Source organism: Pleurodeles waltl, chromosome 2_2, assembly GCF_031143425.1.
Source record: "Pleurodeles waltl isolate 20211129_DDA chromosome 2_2, aPleWal1.hap1.20221129, whole genome shotgun sequence".
In the NCBI taxonomy this organism is placed as follows: Eukaryota; Metazoa; Chordata; class Amphibia; order Caudata; family Salamandridae; genus Pleurodeles; species Pleurodeles waltl.
Genome location: NC_090439.1, coordinates 503,017,732 through 503,035,694, shown reverse-complemented (window position 1 = coordinate 503,035,694; position 17,963 = coordinate 503,017,732). Strand labels below are relative to the sequence as shown.

Genomic DNA, 17,963 nt, shown 5'->3' with positions numbered 1-17,963 from the left:
AGAAGAAGGGACCCAGTAGCAAACGGCAGGTGCTAAGCATTTCCAAAACAACTAATAAAACAAACCAAAATGGAAATTTAAAAAAAAAAAAAAAAAAAAAAAAAAGAGGAGAAAGCAAGTCAAGGGTACTATGAAGAACTTCAGTGGGCAGGGAGAGGCAGAAATCAACGAAGACTTGCGGTGGAATTTCACAATAAAATGCACAAAAAGCAGCATGGCACAGTTAGGGACACAGAGACAAGCAGACGGACATGAGAGGCAAAAAAGCACACCATGTGCACTGCCATGGAGTGCTCAAAGTAAAAGGAAAAAAACTGTTCCATGATGCAAGTTGAGGAAAAATACAAAGCCATCAAGGATGGTAAAGAAGCTGTGCTCTACAGGAGGGTCAAACACAAGAAGTGGAAGGAAAACTATAGAACAAACAGCAAGCAAATGAGATTGATAAGTAAAATAACCACTGATACCCAACTGGCTGAGCTAACAGCACATATAAAAACTGGTAATGAACACATCTGATCTTTGACAACAGAAAGCTAAACACTGTTTGAAGGGGAGACCTAAAAATGGGCCCGAGTTATATCCTAGTTAAAATAAAATAAATAAATAAATAAAACTTGGCTAACTGCAGAATTCTGTTACTCCCACTTAGGAGCACACTTAGACAGCTTGAATCTTTTAGGCACACTCTGTCGGGGAACAAGGGCTCAGGAGCAATAACCAACAAAGATTTTTCAACCACAGCCTTAAGCCACACAAGGTAGAAGAGCAAACAAAGACTCACATTTGGGTAAATGGACATTAACATACTATTGTACAAAACTATCCCGTCAAGAACACTGTTCGAGAGAAGGAACACATGCAGGCTAAGCCAACCTAAAGGACGAGATTGAATGACGGAACCAAACCATATGAAAATTGGAAGAATTATTTTTGAGATATAGAAACACAAATGGATCATGAACCAATAAATGGGAAGGAGTCAGTTTCTATAAATACCCAAACCTTACCTAACTTTCTTTAAGACACCACCAAGAAGATACACTGAGTTAGGGGCAGCATCCCTAAAATTGAACAAGCAGTACTGAAGCAAAATACTGCCACACTAAGGGATAATATAACCATTTTTGGACTTCTATTGTTTTTTGAAACAGTATAGATGTTCATGTGAATAAATATTCTTCCCTGCAATAAAAGATGGAGTTTTGAAAGATTCTCAGCCCTGAAATAGACAGCATATGTCAGAACAACTCAAATCAGTGACTACAATGAAACACGAAAAAGTAGACTTATCAGAAGAGGACATAAATGCAGCAACCATACACCAAAGCCTTAATTGCCACAATCCCCAAGGCACCAGTACTGACTTCCCACTTACACAGCGCTGTTAAACCACACATATGGAAGAAAGACATAGAAAGTCTCACTAAAAACGACCTCATAATTAACAAAGACCTTGAAGTGCCTGTGTCTCTACAAACACATCATTAAATATTCAGTATAATGAGCAGGTGTTTTGCTACAATCTGACAAGAACAAAATAAACTTCTACAGCCCTATGTAAAGCAAGCAGAGAATGAAAAAAAGTCATGTAAAGCTGCCATATCTGGAGGAAAGAGTGGTTAATACAGAACCAGCAGTACCTTTGTCACTTAAGGATCATGAGCCAAAGTTCTTAATGGCAGTAAATAACAGTATCAAACTTGATAAAAGGCTTCTAACGTCTCTTACCTTTGGCAAATAGTATTTCAGACAGCCAACTACCTAGTTCTGTCAAAATCTCTCACGTGTACCAGAGAAGTCAGCACCCATTCAGGAAACCTGAAACACTATTCACATGTCCATAACACACTTAAGCAGCCTTTGAAACCCCAACCAACAATTAACTGAATCCACCCACCCAAATGAAAATGTATAAAAGCCTCTGTGAAGGTGCAACATGGCACTATTAGACAAATGGCCCCACTATAAAGCTACAACACAGAAAAATAATTCTGCACTAACAACTTCCTCGTGCAGCTTACGGCAGCCAGAAACAGTAGAGCTGCATAATAATCAACACAGGACAAGAATTTTTCAAGGGGTGGGGAGGCGAACCAACATGGCAGGAGGGAAGCCATGTTGCCTCATAGAATGAGGAGAAGAGTGGAGAGAGGGGGGCACAGGTGGGGAAGAAACACAGAGGGAAAGGTTGGACAGCATGAGCAACAGAGCAGGCTGTGGAAAAGCACATGGGTGAGCAACCAACAAGAAAGTAAGGGGCCATTTCTAGCTGAAAAAAAAAAAAAAGGGCCCAGTATCTGAAGTCTTCAGCCACACCTAGGTTTAGCCAACAACTCTGTGCATGGTGGAATTGTCAAAGCTTATAGTTTTAGCAATATAGAAATGACCTGCAACAAAAATATGGTGACAACTTGTTGAAGGAAGCAAGTGAGTGCGTTTTCTCCTCTAGGTCAGGATTTGAAAATGCTCGCACCAAGGTTGATGGAATCTTTGGACCCAGTGAAGAAAGTGGTAAAACCAAACACATTCACTCAAATCTCGATTAATAAAAAAAACAAATTTAAACACCATAACCAATCTGTCCATGGAAACAAAACTCCAATCAATGAAAAGTTTCAAAGCTTTATTATAACCACAAAGCCAAAGTCACGTAAATAGTGTACAAAACAAAGTTCTAAAGATACATGAAAACCATAACTGACCAAATCTGCAAAACAAGTTTAATCTACTCAATATCAATACCATTAAACATTCCAGAATAACTACACACAAGTAATTATATGATTTGGGCAACAGAAAGCGATGTCAAATTATTAGATGGTGACATCAGTCAATATTCAGAGATCAATACATCAATTTTATGAGGATGGTTTTCCCTATTATCACAAATTAGCAAGAGCATGTGTGGGAACGGGCTAACGTGGGCAAAAGCAAAAAGGAAAAGAAGAGAAAAATAATTTAGAAAATCATCTATCTCGGGCTAGATTAGACTAATAAAAATCAAACATGCTAAACTATTTAAAATAAGACAAGGGTACAAACAACATCATAATTTTATAAATCTCCCGGAAACAGCTTACAGGTCAGGTTTAAGTGCAAAACATGTCAGATACAGCAGAAACATCATCAGGGGAAAGTGCAGAACACGAACTGCACATCAGGAGCATGTATGGGACAAGTTAACGTAGATTCAAGGGGTAATAACAATACAAAAAGTAGTGAGGGAACTTTCTAACTAAAAGTTGCAAAAGTCTCTGCCCAACTAGAAATGTCCAATGCAATTTGATTAGTCCACTGTATAGAACCATATTTCCTAAAACGACAATTATCCACTGAAATTTAGAACGCCCATTAGGTTTGCAACATCTCCAGATTCTCTCAGGGTAGGTGCGAATTCATCTCTCCTTTCGTGTGACACAGGCAATAAGTAGCAACTCTGTACATTAGTTGATACATTCCAGAATCTTCCCATCGCTCACAACAGTTATCTCCTTTCACATGACTGGATAATTAAACAATCAGGTCTGGTTTATCTTCCAGTTCTCCAGCTCTCGATGTCCCAGATCCGAGGTCAAAAGCTTACACATAATACCAGAGAACTCTTTGCTAAACATGTTAAACAACCTAATGGAAAAAAAATCAGGTTAAGGGAAAAGAAATGATTCAACTTTTTCATTACTGCTGCAAATATGAAACATCAGGCCTACTTACGTGAACAAAAGAAATTCAGGAAATTTATATTTCCACTAATAAAACACACAATATAAGAAAAGTCATGAATGTATCCCATTAATAATATATTATGAAATATGCAAAGCATTTCAATATTAATTGCAATCTCGGTTAACTATGTTAAATATGATTGAGACGTGCATTTATTTTTCTGCACACGTAACTTAAGTAATAACTCATAAATCAGCATAATCATAATTATTTTCCACTCATAATTCATTCTAATGATTGATTACTCTCAAACATTGGTATCTGAATTTGAACCTGACCACTGTCCACCGTCTGTTCAACACCACCATTCTGCACCGAATTATTCACATTACTGTACCGACACTCTCGTCGCCAATGTCTGAGATTTCCGTAAAGCATGACATGGAAACATTTCCTTCATCGACTGCATGTCAACTACATTACCACTCTGATCTGCTTGAACACCACATCATCTACCTCTGATTTGAGACGCAGTTACACCCTGCTGTTGCATACCATGCATCTTACTAGTATTCACCATACCTTAAAGATTCTGTGTTCCTGCTTCGGCAGATTTAATTTGCAACGCCATTCCTTTTTCTGCTTCAATTCAATTTCACCACTACAGTGCCTAGAATACTGCAGCATGTCATCAGTAAGTTTAGTCTGCCAGCAAATCTAATGACTATCATATTGCTAATTTCAGGTTTCAATGTAAGTATTACTTATTCTCAAACATTGTTATAAATTAGGTTAGCATTTTAGAAATATGTCAAGGCACAATGTCTGCCATGGTAAGCACGATGTCCACTTATGGTAGGCACAATGCCAACCATCAAACAAAACAAGCACACTTTAAAATATATATTTGTGGATCTCAGTTAGGCTTTTAAAAGCAAATATAAAGTCACGTAATGCTGACTTCTGTGTCACTAAATCATTACCAACATTTGCATTCTAACAATCCCTCCTCTGCCAGCAATTTATGAAGTCACAAAAAGGACACTCCCATTTACAATGAGACAACTCAAAGCCTGGTTGTTTGATAACATGAGGGTCTTGGTCTACCGAAATTCTCAAATCTCTTCAGATTCTTATAATAACTGCTCCTCATTTCTTTAATTTCAATCTTTCCCCCTCCCCAACCCAACTGTTTAGTCTTAGCTAAAATGATATGCTTTGTAAAGTCCAAGTGCCACAATAATGCACACAGTCACAATCAATACATCTTTCAGGTTCATTCTCACAATTCCCTTTCCTAAATTTCCTAACCATGATCCAACATGTGAAAATCCTTTACCTATTGATTCCCAGACATTCGTCTCTTTCAGGTCATGTTTCAGCTTTGTCATGTTCGATATGAATCTCCTTACTATTATCTGGGATAAAGGTACAACAATGTTGGGCCTGTAAAACTTTGCATACTCCGCCTTCCTTTGCTAATAAACTGTCTAACCAGGATGATTTTGCAAAACCTTTAATCTCATGGCAAACATTTCTGTGTCCACTAAAAGCATAGCACATGCATAATCAGTTGACATTTTATCTACAATAGTTGACAACTTTCTTATTTTGATATCATTCAGAATCACACCAACAGATGGAATTACAACACCAAAAACATAATCTGTAATCTCTGCTGCATTCGCTCCTCTCTTTGTCCTGGAATTAGATTGCCCCTTCCAGACTGGAATGTCAAATTTTTCCGCAAGGTAAATTTTCGGATATACTACCCCAAGACAGCATGTACAATACCAGCCTTTCGGCAGCTTGTAATAGGCATTTCTTCCACATATGAAATAAACACCTGGCATGGTTGTGTCTTGTCTGTTTAACATAAAAGTCCTAAGGGCATATCTATACTCCATTTGCACCAAATGTGCGTGATTTGTTTTAAGCAAATTGGGTGCAGAACGAACTTCATATTTATATTTTGACGTTAGACACGTCTAACGCCAACATTTTGGAGTTAGCACAATTTTTTAAACGCGTGAACCTACCTTGCGTCAATGAGATGCAAGGTAGGCGTTCCCATCTAAAAACTGGTGCTAACCCCATAGCCCCATATTTATCCCGCCTGTGCTAAAATAACGCATGTGTGGAAGGAGGGGCTAATCAGCTTTGCACCATTATTTAACGCCTGGGTCAGACCAGGCGTTAAGGGAATTGTGGACCCATTTCCATGGTTGCTCACCATGGAATGGGTCCACAGGTGCCCTCCTCAAGGCCCAGGAACACCTCCACCCACACCAGAGGGCACCAGAGTATGGGGGACCCCATCCCGGGTAAGTATAGGTAAGTATTATTATTTTTTAAAAAAAATAAAGTGCCATTGGGGGCCAACCTGGGGGCCAGTGCGTGGTACTGGGTGCAATGGTCATGCCCAGTGGACACTGGCCCCATGTGCTGGCCACTGGGGTGGTGGGCAGGACTCCTGTCTTTTGTAAGACAGGAGTCATATGGTATGGATGGTTTTGCTTCAGGAAATGACGCTAGGCTGGTTAGAGTTTTTTTTTCCTCTAACCAGCCTAACGTCATTTTGCTGCAAAACCACCTTCCCCCATACCACCACCTCCACCCGACTAACGTAATTTTCCCAGACGCTAGCCCACCCTTTGCCCCAAGCTTATGGGATTCCAATCGGTTTAGTCTGCCAGCAAATCAAATGAATCAAATTGCTAATTTCCGGTTTCAATCTTTGATAAACATGTGAAGCAACCTAATGGAAAAATTCAGTTTAAGGGGAAAGAAATGATTCAACCTTTTCATTACTGCTGCAAATATGAAACTTCTGTTTTAGTTATGCGACACGCAAGAAATGCAGTAAATTAATATTTCCATTAATAATAAAACATGAAATATAGGAAAACTCATGAATATATCTCATTAAAAATATATCAAAATATGCAGAGCATTTCAATATTAATTGCAATCTTTGTTAAATTACAATAAATATGATTGAAACATGCATTTATTTTCCTGCAACTTTAAAATATTAACCCATAAATCAACATAATCATAATTATTTGTTTACTCCTAATAATTCATTCTAATGATTAATTATTCTCAAATATTGTTATAAAACATGTTAGCACTTTAATAAACAAGGCTGGGCACAATGTCCTCTATGGTAAGCACAATTTCCACCTATGGTAGGCACAATGTCTATAATAGGACAAAACGTGTGCACTTTAAACAAAAAAACATATTAGTGCATCTTAGGCTTTTAAATGTGAATATAAAGTCACTTAAAGCTGACTGACTTCTGTGCCAATAAAGCATTATCAAAATTTCCACTCTAACACCAGCATGGTGTTGGGGCCAGCCAGTAGGCTGATATGAAGTGGTTTTCCTCTGGGGAGGTGGCAGAAAAAGTAAAGTCAGCACAGTGTTTTCTAACTATAGAACCACTGCTGGATGTACTGTGAGAAGTTACATTACAGGTACTTGCCCAAGATCACACAGAGTGCCAAGGAAAACTACAAATTGAAACCAGATCTAATATGAAGTCCCATGCTTGTTGTTAAATGTAAATTATATGAAGCTGGTTTGCATGTGTGCTGAACTAGTTTATTTTTTACACTTCGGCACGAGTGCCACAAAATCTTACTTCTCCAAAAATAAAATAAAATAAATAACCCAGTTTGTAGTTGCAACGCAATCCAGATTTGTGAAGAGATTAATGGAATGGGGTAATCTAAGAACATCGCAACTCAGAACTGAAGGAGAGCGCGATTATACATTATGACATTGTTCATATTAAAACCTCCAGAGCTCAAGTTTTAGCAATATTCAAACCAAGACACACCTGACCTCTTTTATTAAAGCTATTTTAACATTAAAAGTAATATGTGCTCAAATCAAATATCAGATTGATATTAGCGTCAGATGTAATCCAACGCAGAGGAGCCCTGTCTGTAAAACAAGAAAAGGAGAACGAGTTGCACTTTTATGAGGTTGTATTTTTGCGAGTTTGTTAAAATGGAGCCCACTGTGCCTCACATAATAAAACCCAAAAGAGCCCGGCCTCTCACGTTCAGGCTCCTTTCTCCTGGGTCACCTCATGATTTTACCATATGGATCAAAATGAGAGAAAAAAAAAAAAGAAAATAAGAAAAAGGACGTAGGCGCTTTTTTTCTTCTTCATTTTAGTTACCAATCCGAGTTGGATCGGTAACAAAAAAAAAAAAAAAAAGACAAAAACAAACAGGACCGGAGGCGAGGATTATGCAGTTCTTTCTTCACTTTATTACAAATAGCAAGTTCAAAGTTCAAACATAGCACAAAACGTTAAAACTTCAAGTCCCATGATGCTAAAATATAACCATGGCGACCAGTAAACCAATCCACTGTCCATAATAGAATGCATATAGGTAGCTGACGGGCACAGTCCTTCCTCTTTCTTCACTTGCTGCCCGTCAGTTAAGTCCTCGCTCCTTCTCGTTTTCTGTACGGAGGTTCGGGGATTGCCTTTGCAGCGAGAGCGCTTTGCCTTTATTGCCTGAATTTGAATTGTATTTGCTTTCCTATTGTCGGTACGCTGGTGGCATTCCTCGCATATCTGGCATTCCGCCTGTTGTTGCGCGGTAGGCCACGGCCCGAGCGTGTGGTGCGGTGACACCTAATCACTCTTGCGCGTCTCTCCGCGATCATTTGGCTCAGCGCTTCGCACGCTGCATTTGATGATCGCATAAGGGCTTTTTAGGATCCGGCCCTCGGGGATTCCTGATTTCAGTGGCCCCCCCAACCCTCGCCGACACTGCGCTGCAGTACGTGCAGGTTCATCCTGCTTGTTATTCTCCATAAGGGGAACCTTCAGGGTTTCTTCTTGGGCATATTCTTTTTCCATTTTCATAGCACGACGTCGGGGCTGCCTATTTACTTTAGGTTGGGCGTTTCTTTGTGCTCTCACCCCATATTATTGACACCCCTTGGAGGTACGCTTGACATCTTTTCGGGTCTGGCCCGGGGGTCCCGCTCCACCCTACATTATACTGGTGGGATATATATATGTATATATATCTTTCTTTTGGGGACCATGCCTATGCTCCCTCTTTGGGGACATAGGAAGTCAGGCCTCCCCGACTCCACCTTCCAGAGGGCATGGACAGACTCCTTTCGCAGGCGGTGGCGAAAGCCTTAGCACCCCTGCAAGATAGGGTGGATAGGTTAATGGACCAGGTGTCCAATTCTTCTGGTGTATTTGGGGACCCAGATTCACGGGCTGGTACCTCTAATGCATTTTCTTCCTCAAGGAAGTGTGACGCGGGGGACCTGGAAGGTTTCGCCAGATTGAGGGAAGCCTTTCGCAACAGTGCTTGGACCTGTACCCTGCCAGGAGGATGTTGTACCCGGAGAGCATGACAGCACAGCTGCCCTTGCGCTGGTTCCCTTCGTGGGATCACCCTGTTCTTGGGGGGTGGGTGGGGGGAGTGACTACAATGATAAGGGCTCATCGGACAAGTGAGGCGTTATGGGTAGACCTTGGCGCCCATTCGCGAATACCTCGACTGTAAAGGAAGAAGGTTGGGAGGACTTGGATATGTTCAATCCGGAGGACATTTACCATCCTCGATCCTCTGAATGGGTCCCTACTCCTAAAGTTGCAAGGCCATTCGCCACCCTCTGGAGAAGGAGGTTCGGGCCCGCCTTCGGGCAGAACGTCCTAGGCAGGTGCTTGAGGACAAGGTGGCGGCTACGCCTTCTTTGGATCCAAAATTATGGACTTTTTCCTCAAAATATATGTGTGATCCCAAGAAGGGGATCAATAGCTCCTGGAGGGCTGGTCAGGATAAACTCTTGGATGTCCTGGGACCCTTGACCAAGATTATTGAGTTGGCTAAATCGGTCAAGGTCTCAGTAGAACCTTTCCAGACGGATTTGGTTGCTGGATGGGCACAAAGAGCGGTTTGTCTGTTGGGCAATGCGAATTGTGCCCTATCTACGGAGAGGTGTTGGTCCCTCCTGATCAAGATTGACCCCAAATTGGCGACATCAGAGGCAGGGGCAGTTGCCCAAGGCAATCTCTACGGGCCCCCTTCGTGAAGGAGTTGGGGAGATTTGTTTCTACCTTCTCCACTATGGACAAGGCGCAGTCCTCTATTCGCAAGATCTTTCCGGGGAAGGATTTCTCTGGGGCCAGACGAGGAAGGGGTCGCTCCTCCTGCCGCTCCCTGCAAGCAAGCCCTGCCAGAACTCAGGGACGCCGCAACAACAGTTGGAATGACGGAAGACAGGGGACGTTCTTCCCCAACAGAGGTTCCAGTAGAGGACGTTCCTCACGTTTCAACAGAGGATTATTTATCTAGACGGCATCCTTTTGATGGCTCAATCCCGGTCGCAACTGTTGCGTTACACGAACATGACTATTGCTCGGTTTCAGGATCTGGGTTTTATGATCAATGCAGAGAAGTCAGTTCTTCTCCTGTCGTAGTCCACAACCTTCCTGGGGTTTGCAGTGGACACTACGTGGGTGACTCAAACATGGTTCCAGACTCTTCTGGAGTTGTCGTGGATGGCTCCTCTCAAACTTCTGTTTTCCTTGGGAATCCTCCGGGATCCGTTGGGTCGCCCCAATCCATTGTAGTTCAGGGACACCTCAACCTCATGTCTTGGAGGATTTCAGGGGACGTTGAGAGGACGTCTGCCTACAGCCCTTATCAGACAGTCGTAGGCTCCAGGTACGATCAATCGGTATAGATCGACCTGGAAAAAATGGGCTCGTTGGTGCCCGGAGAGGGAAGTGGATACCGTGGGGGCCCCAGTTGCGTTTGTAGTCAATTTTCTGGCAGAACCTTTTACTTCGGGTTTGGCATATTGTACCATCAATTCCTTTTGTTGCTATTTCGGCAGGGCACAGTACGATCAATAATCTACCGGTCGGGGAACACCCTTGGGTAGGTAAACTGCTTAAAGGTGTACGTTTGTCTCGACCTCCTGAACCTAGATGCACTGGGTTATGGGATGTTAATAAAGTTCTTAACTTTATTTCTTCCTGGCCGGAGAATCGGCTTTTGTCCAGGAAACCGATCTCCACTAAGTTGGCGATGCTCTTATGTCTCATTTCCTGTAAAAGAGTTTCAGACGTGCATGCTTTGGATGTTTCAACTCAAGTTTTTCACCCCAGAAGGGGTTACTTTTACCGTTTCGAGAAGGACTAAAACAATTACCAGGTTGGTTTCTTATCCCAGTTTTGAGTCTCATCTCAATCTGTGTGTAGTCAGATGTCTTAAGACCTATGAGGCAGTCACGGAGGAAGATAGACCTCCAGGGGAGAGACAACTTTTAATTACTATCAAGAAACTGTTTAAGGCAGTGGCTACTACTATAGCCAGGTTGGTACGATGGCTCATGTCTGAAGCTGGAACTGATGTTAGACGTTTCGGTGCTCATGCCACTAGAGGAGCGAAGGCTTCCAAAGCCATTCAGGTAGGTGGTAGATTAGAGGATATTATGAATGCAGCGGATTGGTCCTCTGAATCAGTTCAAGAGGTTTTATTTCAAACCTATTCATGAAACGACATCATTGGTGGTGAGTAAGCTTTGAACTTGCATAATCCTTGCGCCCGGTCCAGATATAGAATGAAAAATTTCCTAGCTTTCGTGAAGGAAACTTTCAATTCTATTAAGGACACGGAGGCGAGGATTATCCCTCCCTCATACTGTGACAGTATTTCCCCACCCAATGATGATTTATTTTAGTGTTCTATGGGTGGAATCCTCCTTTTACAGGTCAGTTGTATTTTTCCTCTCTGTTTGAGATTTTGTTTGATTATAATGTAATGTTGTTGGTGACTGACTTTGTTCTGATCTAGTTAATTATGTTATCACACTGATTTTTCTTTGTTTACAACTGATAATGTATTCTCGAGGGATTGTTTTTCTTGCATGACTCTGTTTCGCAGTTTCTGATCACTTCTTTATTTCGTAGGAGGTGGTTCCAAAGGTGATTGAGATTGTGAGTTCCTTAACTTCCTTCAGTGAAGAAGAGGAAGGGCTGTGCCCGTCATTCCTCTTATTACAGACAGTGGATTGGTTTACTGGTAGCCATGGTTATGTGTTAGCATCATGGGACTTGAAGTTTTAAAAATTTTTGCTATGTTTGAATTTTGAACTTGCTGTTTGTAATAAAGTGAAGAAAGGACTGCATAATCCTTGCCTCCGTGTCCTTAATAGAACTGAAAGTTTCCTTCACGAAAGCTAGGAAAGTTTTCATTTGGTTTACTAAGTTATCGTAGAAGAGGGAGAGGACAGAACGAGGCAACAAGAGAAACGGGAACAAATAAAAAGACATGGGAAGGTATATGTGCAATCATGAAAGGCATGGAGGGCAGAAACGCAAAGTAGTTGTGGGTGGAGGAGAAAGAAGTACCTCAGAAAAAAAAAAATAATAATAATAAATATATATATATATATATATATATATATATATACACACACACACACACACACACACACACACATACATACAGACACATATATACATACGGACACATATATGCGCACACGCACACACACACACACACACACACTTGAATCACAGCGTGAGCAGCGGAGAGACACTAATTAGGAAGAATCAATCTGTACTTGGTCCATGCATCAGAGAAAAAAAACAGAAGCAAAGACTGGCGTGCACTGTCCAATTAGGAGGCAGCAAAGAAAATTGACACTGAAGCCAATGAATGGTACGCAATCGTCAGGTTCCAAGCTCTTTTAGTAAACAATAGTGTATTGCAAGCTGCCACACTGCTATGGCATCTTGAGAAAGCAAAAGTGATTGCAAAAATAAATATATATTTATTTATTGTTTTTTTTATTTTTATTAGAAAAAATATTTTAACCATCCCTTGGGAACAAAGATTAATATGATCTCTTCATTCTGCATGGTGGATTTGTGGCTTGGAAGAGAAAATAAATTACCTGCCATAGGAGCACAACATGCTTGCGATTTGTTTCTTGATTCGGTCTACTATAAACAATGCATTGAACAGAAAGTTATCCAGATACCCATGATACCCAGTTGGTTGTAGGAGACAACGCCTCTCATTCAAAGCGTAATAAACAGAATCAAACATGGACTGCTGTCCACCAGGATAAATCCAAGCCACCAGTTGCTCATTGGGTTGATTATTCACATTCCAAATCCCAAATGCCCAGATCTCAGCGCTCCTGGGAGTAAACAATTTGATTTACGATGGAGGAAAATAAAACACCCAAAATGGGAACATCTGAATGGCACAAAACACTTTTATATCTTCAGCATGCTCTTTGCACACTCCTACTAAATGAATGACTACTTCTCAATAGGTTTTCACAGACAGCCTAAAATACAACAAACTCTCTTGGCAACACCCACCTAGGAACAACGTCAGCGGATCAATTTAAACTTCTTGCTCCAGCTCTCAGTGACTATTTACAACATATTTGCTCCTTTACGCTCATCTATCAGAAATACGAAACAAGCACAGACAGACTGATAGACATCACAATAAAATAAACAGATACTTCATGCACAGAAACACGACTCAACTCATCCTTCATTACAGCATGCAGAAAACTTGCATAGACAATCTAGGTCCAGCTGACCGTGTCCCATACATAATATATAGGAATTATTAGTATATCCTAAGACTCTCAAATTTCCAAAACAATGTTCACTAGTGGAAACAAGCATCAGCAAAGCATGGTAGTCTCACTTTCAATATGCTTGCTGGTTCCAAAATTGGGCTTGCCGGCATTGTAAAATTTTGCCAGCATTGCCTAAGATAATAGTAGCCAGCCAGCCTGCCTTCTTATAAGGGTATAACCAAGATGGCCATCATGTTTTTATATGCAGCATTGTAGCCATCTAGTAAGTATAGAACTTATAGAAACAAAATAGCTGACACAGTGGGCATTGTAATTGTAAGTAAGTGCTTCAAATGGAAGACTGCCTCACCTGCCCTGTGCTTCCTCAGCATTCTTGAATAAACGGCTGAATTGGGGAATTGTGAAACTACTTTCTCTACATGTCTCTGTTTAGCCTACTACAAACTCGGAGACCAACTTACTGGAAGACATTCAACGCCTCCTGCATACAATTTGCTTCAGTGAGGGGCCTCATGATTCAATCTCCTGAACAGATTTAATAAAGGACTAGCCAAAAAAAATACAACAGAAAACATAAAGTGGATTGGTCATTTTGAAAGAAATGTAGTATCACTACAATAAAGAGTGGTACTGAGGGCAAAAAAGCAGGTGTAACAGGGTGGTGATAAAGAAAAATTATTATAAGAAATAAGGCAAACAAATTGACAAAAGAGGGAATGCTCTAAATGCAGAACAATACATAAAGGACAAAAGAAATGTCATGCAAACAAGTGAAATAGGCATGGAGGGGGGACAGAAAGGGAAAACAAAAGAGATTTTACTATCTTGGGTGAGGCAGAGTTACAAGCACAGATATGTTTTAAGTTTTCTTAGCCATGTTTTAAAAAAAGTATTTCCACTGTTTATGCTGTTATTTTAATATTATCAAGAAAATAATTTATGAAGCTAAGTCACCAGGAAATAAACATTTCAAAGAAACTTTTGCAGGTCACTTCCAATTTCTCAGAAGAACTTTTGTCGGACCAAACAAAACAGAAAAAATGTATTGCGTGGCCACTGATTTATCCAAGGTTGTTGAAACAGCATTCTGAAAAAATCTGAAGTACCAACATTTACAACAACAGAAGATTCAGTGTTTTACCTTTCACTTCCAGGTGTGGTGATTCTGTAAAACCTGTGCCTTAGGTGATGCTTGTCTCCATGATAACAGACCGTGCACAGATCATAATTCGTACATTCTGCACATTTCCATCGGATGCCGATAATGGGCTGCTGACGGCAAGTGTCACACATTGTTCCATCGTGTTTGGTACCTAAGGAAAGAAGAGAAAAAGATGCAACACTGATTCATGAACCACCTCAGTACTCAAGTAAGCATTTACTTTCTTTCTGGTCACTTCCAAACCTAAGGACTATTAAAGAAAAATTATATAATTCAATTGCCAGATAACAGCACCACAACACTACGACTGCAAACGCTCAGGTACAGGTCTTTTGTTCTACCAGCAGAGGTGCATGCTAGAAAAAGACACTCGTGAGCATGGTCTTATGGGTTAACAGGAGATGTGCAAGCTTAGACCTTAACATTTTCCAATGTTTGTCTAAGACGTAATGCAACCCTACTTAAAGCCACATTACGTATTTTTAAACACCACATAAAGTTCATAGATTGCTTATCAATGCTTTTATATTGACAACATACATTTATTTAGAAATACTTTCACCTCATCCCTAAACTTGAACTTAATACAGTTTTAAGACTATGTTAATTTCTGCACAATTTATTTCGGTTTTCATTTTACCATGAATAGATGGGTGGATGATCATCCTGTAACAAGAGGTGAAAACTACTAACCTATTCAATGCCGACAGAAATAGAGTCCCAGACAGTTGGCAAACAGAAGACAGTTAAAATTGTTAATTTCAGAAAGTACACCAACTGGAGTAACAATGAAGAAAAAATTTAAGCAAGTATAAAGCACCAACGGATGTCAAGTGGAACTGTAGACTATCACTAGATGCATAAACAAACTGCCAGCTGAAGAGCCTAGAGACGCCACTGGCCCAGTTTTTTTTATTTTTTTACTTCCAATGACCCTAGGGGTAAACTCATTTGTGCCACTGAGAAATTACAAGAGAATTTCACTCACAGATCTCTGTGCCTTAATGCTTGAAGAGGAAGTATAGAAGATGGTCAATTCGCTGCAGAGGAATGGCATGCAAACTTCAGCACTCAGAGTTAGCGCTTACTATAAAGGTACAAAACAAAGCACCAACCAAAGATCTTTTTGCCATTGAAATTGGAGTTTCAATAACAATATCTTGTGTGAAATACACAGCCAAGCCATCCTCCCTAATCAAGGAATTCCAAAGAGTTTGGCTTTTGGGGGATGTGCTTACTGAGGACAAATGCAGATTATTACAATACGATATATTTATACGGGATTTAAGATCGTGGTTATTACTCCAGACTTGTCGTAGTGGCAAATAGCCAAACGAGACAAATGGCAATGGAAAGGTGTCTGAATTAAAAGAGGTGTTCCACATTTTATTTTAAATGGAAAAAGGAGAATAATTCAAGTACAAAAGAAGGATCACATCAGAGGTAGATACAGGGAAATGTTAATCTAATCTCAAAGGTCCAAAATGTAAGATCTAAAGCAGTGGTTCCCAACCTTTTGACTTCTGTGGACCCCCACTTTAACATTGATGGAACCCAGGGACCCCCACTGAATCATCATCGGAATCCAGGGACCCCCGCCTGTGTGATTACTGGAAGCTGGGGGCCTAACTTGTCAATATTTGTTCATATTTGTTAATTTTCTAGGCTCTTGCGGACCCCCTGAGAAGGCTTCGCGGACCCGCAGGGGTCCCCGGACCACAGGTTGGGAACCACTGATCTAAAAGCAAAATGTATAAACATTCATTGTGCAATAGGGGCATTGACTTGGAACTTTTGAGACCCTTTACTGTATCAACAGGACGGTAATGTACAGTATTAAAACATGACCTTTTACTGTACTGTGACTTATGTACAGTGTTAAAACATGCTCCTTCAATGCCAAAACACTGGACAATGTAAAGGATTACAGAATGCACTGCAGGACTAAACAGTGGCAATATATCAATTCGATAACCATGCTGGATAATTATTAACATTTAAAAGCACTCAAGCACTATGTGTGGATAGGTGAATCTGGCTTTTCATCAGAAGTGACCAATAAAAGTAGTTTTAACCCTCACTAATAAAACTAATCTGAAAATGCTAATAAACTCTGATAGCAAAGGAAATGGAGACTGCACACACATTTAACCACAAATACCCATGTCAAATGTCTCTGTTAAAAGGGGTGGCAAAATATTTTGGACTAACGTGACATGTGGCATGTTCTTACTCTCTCCAAATTAATGCATATTTTATGTGAGGGTTACGGAAAGACAACTACACACGTCTACCATATCCACTAGATTAAAGAAATGCCTCACCCAACCTGGGTCCAATGAACTGTGTCACAAATATTAACAAATTGTTGCCCAGGAGAGATCCATGGTGGACTCTGAACCAGGGTAGAAGAGTATACTTTCTTTACAAACCTACATAATTCATAATTCAGGACAGAATATATGCTCATGTCAAAAGCAGACCTTTGCTACTTACAGCCAATCACAATGTCAGGTAATACAAAATTCAAAAGGCTTTGACTCTCTGAACCCTAAACCCCGTCCACCCCCCCTCACATGAACACCGCAATGCAATAGGTCTCACATTTTCTTGAGTTAGAGCTCTTGGCATTGTAAATTCATAACTGGACTTTTCCTGCCCCATGAATTTTTGAACCCTGCCTCATAATGTCTTTTCTGCCATATAATTCCATTGGCCCGGTGGCACTGTAAACAATGTGACCATCGCTCCAATACCGCAGATCGAGTTCATGCTGTTGTGCCTGTTCGCGCTTTAAGAGCCACAGCCGCCATGCAGCAGGAAAGGGAGACACAAAAGAAAAAAAAATAGTTTGACAATGTTGAAGGATATCGGCAATCGTGCAATAATCTATGCAACAGGGGCAGTCAGCAAGGCATGACAAAAAAAGCCTCAAGGCGGGACAAACGCAAAGCATTTACAAATGACGTCAAGTGATTTTTTTAAAGGCAAGCTCACGAATGAGTGAATGTAATGGGCGTGAGATGGGAGTGGTTAAAAGTCAACAACACTTACAACAAGTCAAAGCGCTTGCAAACTCGACCTAAAAATAGAGGTCTAAACATGGTTGCGATATGATTACAATAATTTTAAATTAAAATATATATATTTATATATATACTACTGCATATACACAGATGGGGCATTAAAACATGTTGAATAATCCTTTTTTTGTTGTAATAAGCATCATAGGGACATAGGATCCTTTTTTGTGGAAAGAAAAGCTATAATTAGTTTGGAATTACTGTAACCTGAAGTTCTACTTTAAACACACAAGTATGACAAAAAAATACATTAATAGAATGATACAAACAAATGAAAACAAACACAGGTTGGAGATGTAAAGTGTAGGCCTGGCACTGACAACTGTTCCTTGGAGACAGATGTGAACATGATCAGGCAAAATGTTGTCACTCACAATGCAAGAGGGCAGCCCATTACCCCTGCTGTATGATGCTGAGGGCAGAAC

General features: G+C 40.5%; 1 protein-coding gene across 1 annotated transcript in view; it reads right to left on the bottom strand.

Moving 5' to 3' along the window:
- Positions 1 to 17,963, bottom strand: part of MIB1 (MIB E3 ubiquitin protein ligase 1) — a 345,878-nt gene that overhangs the window by 269,906 nt on the left and 58,009 nt on the right. The window contains exon 2 of the mRNA XM_069220006.1: positions 14,435 to 14,606. Coding sequence (XP_069076107.1) covers positions 14,435 to 14,606 — 172 coding nt within the window. The remainder of the gene's footprint in view (positions 1 to 14,434; positions 14,607 to 17,963) is intronic.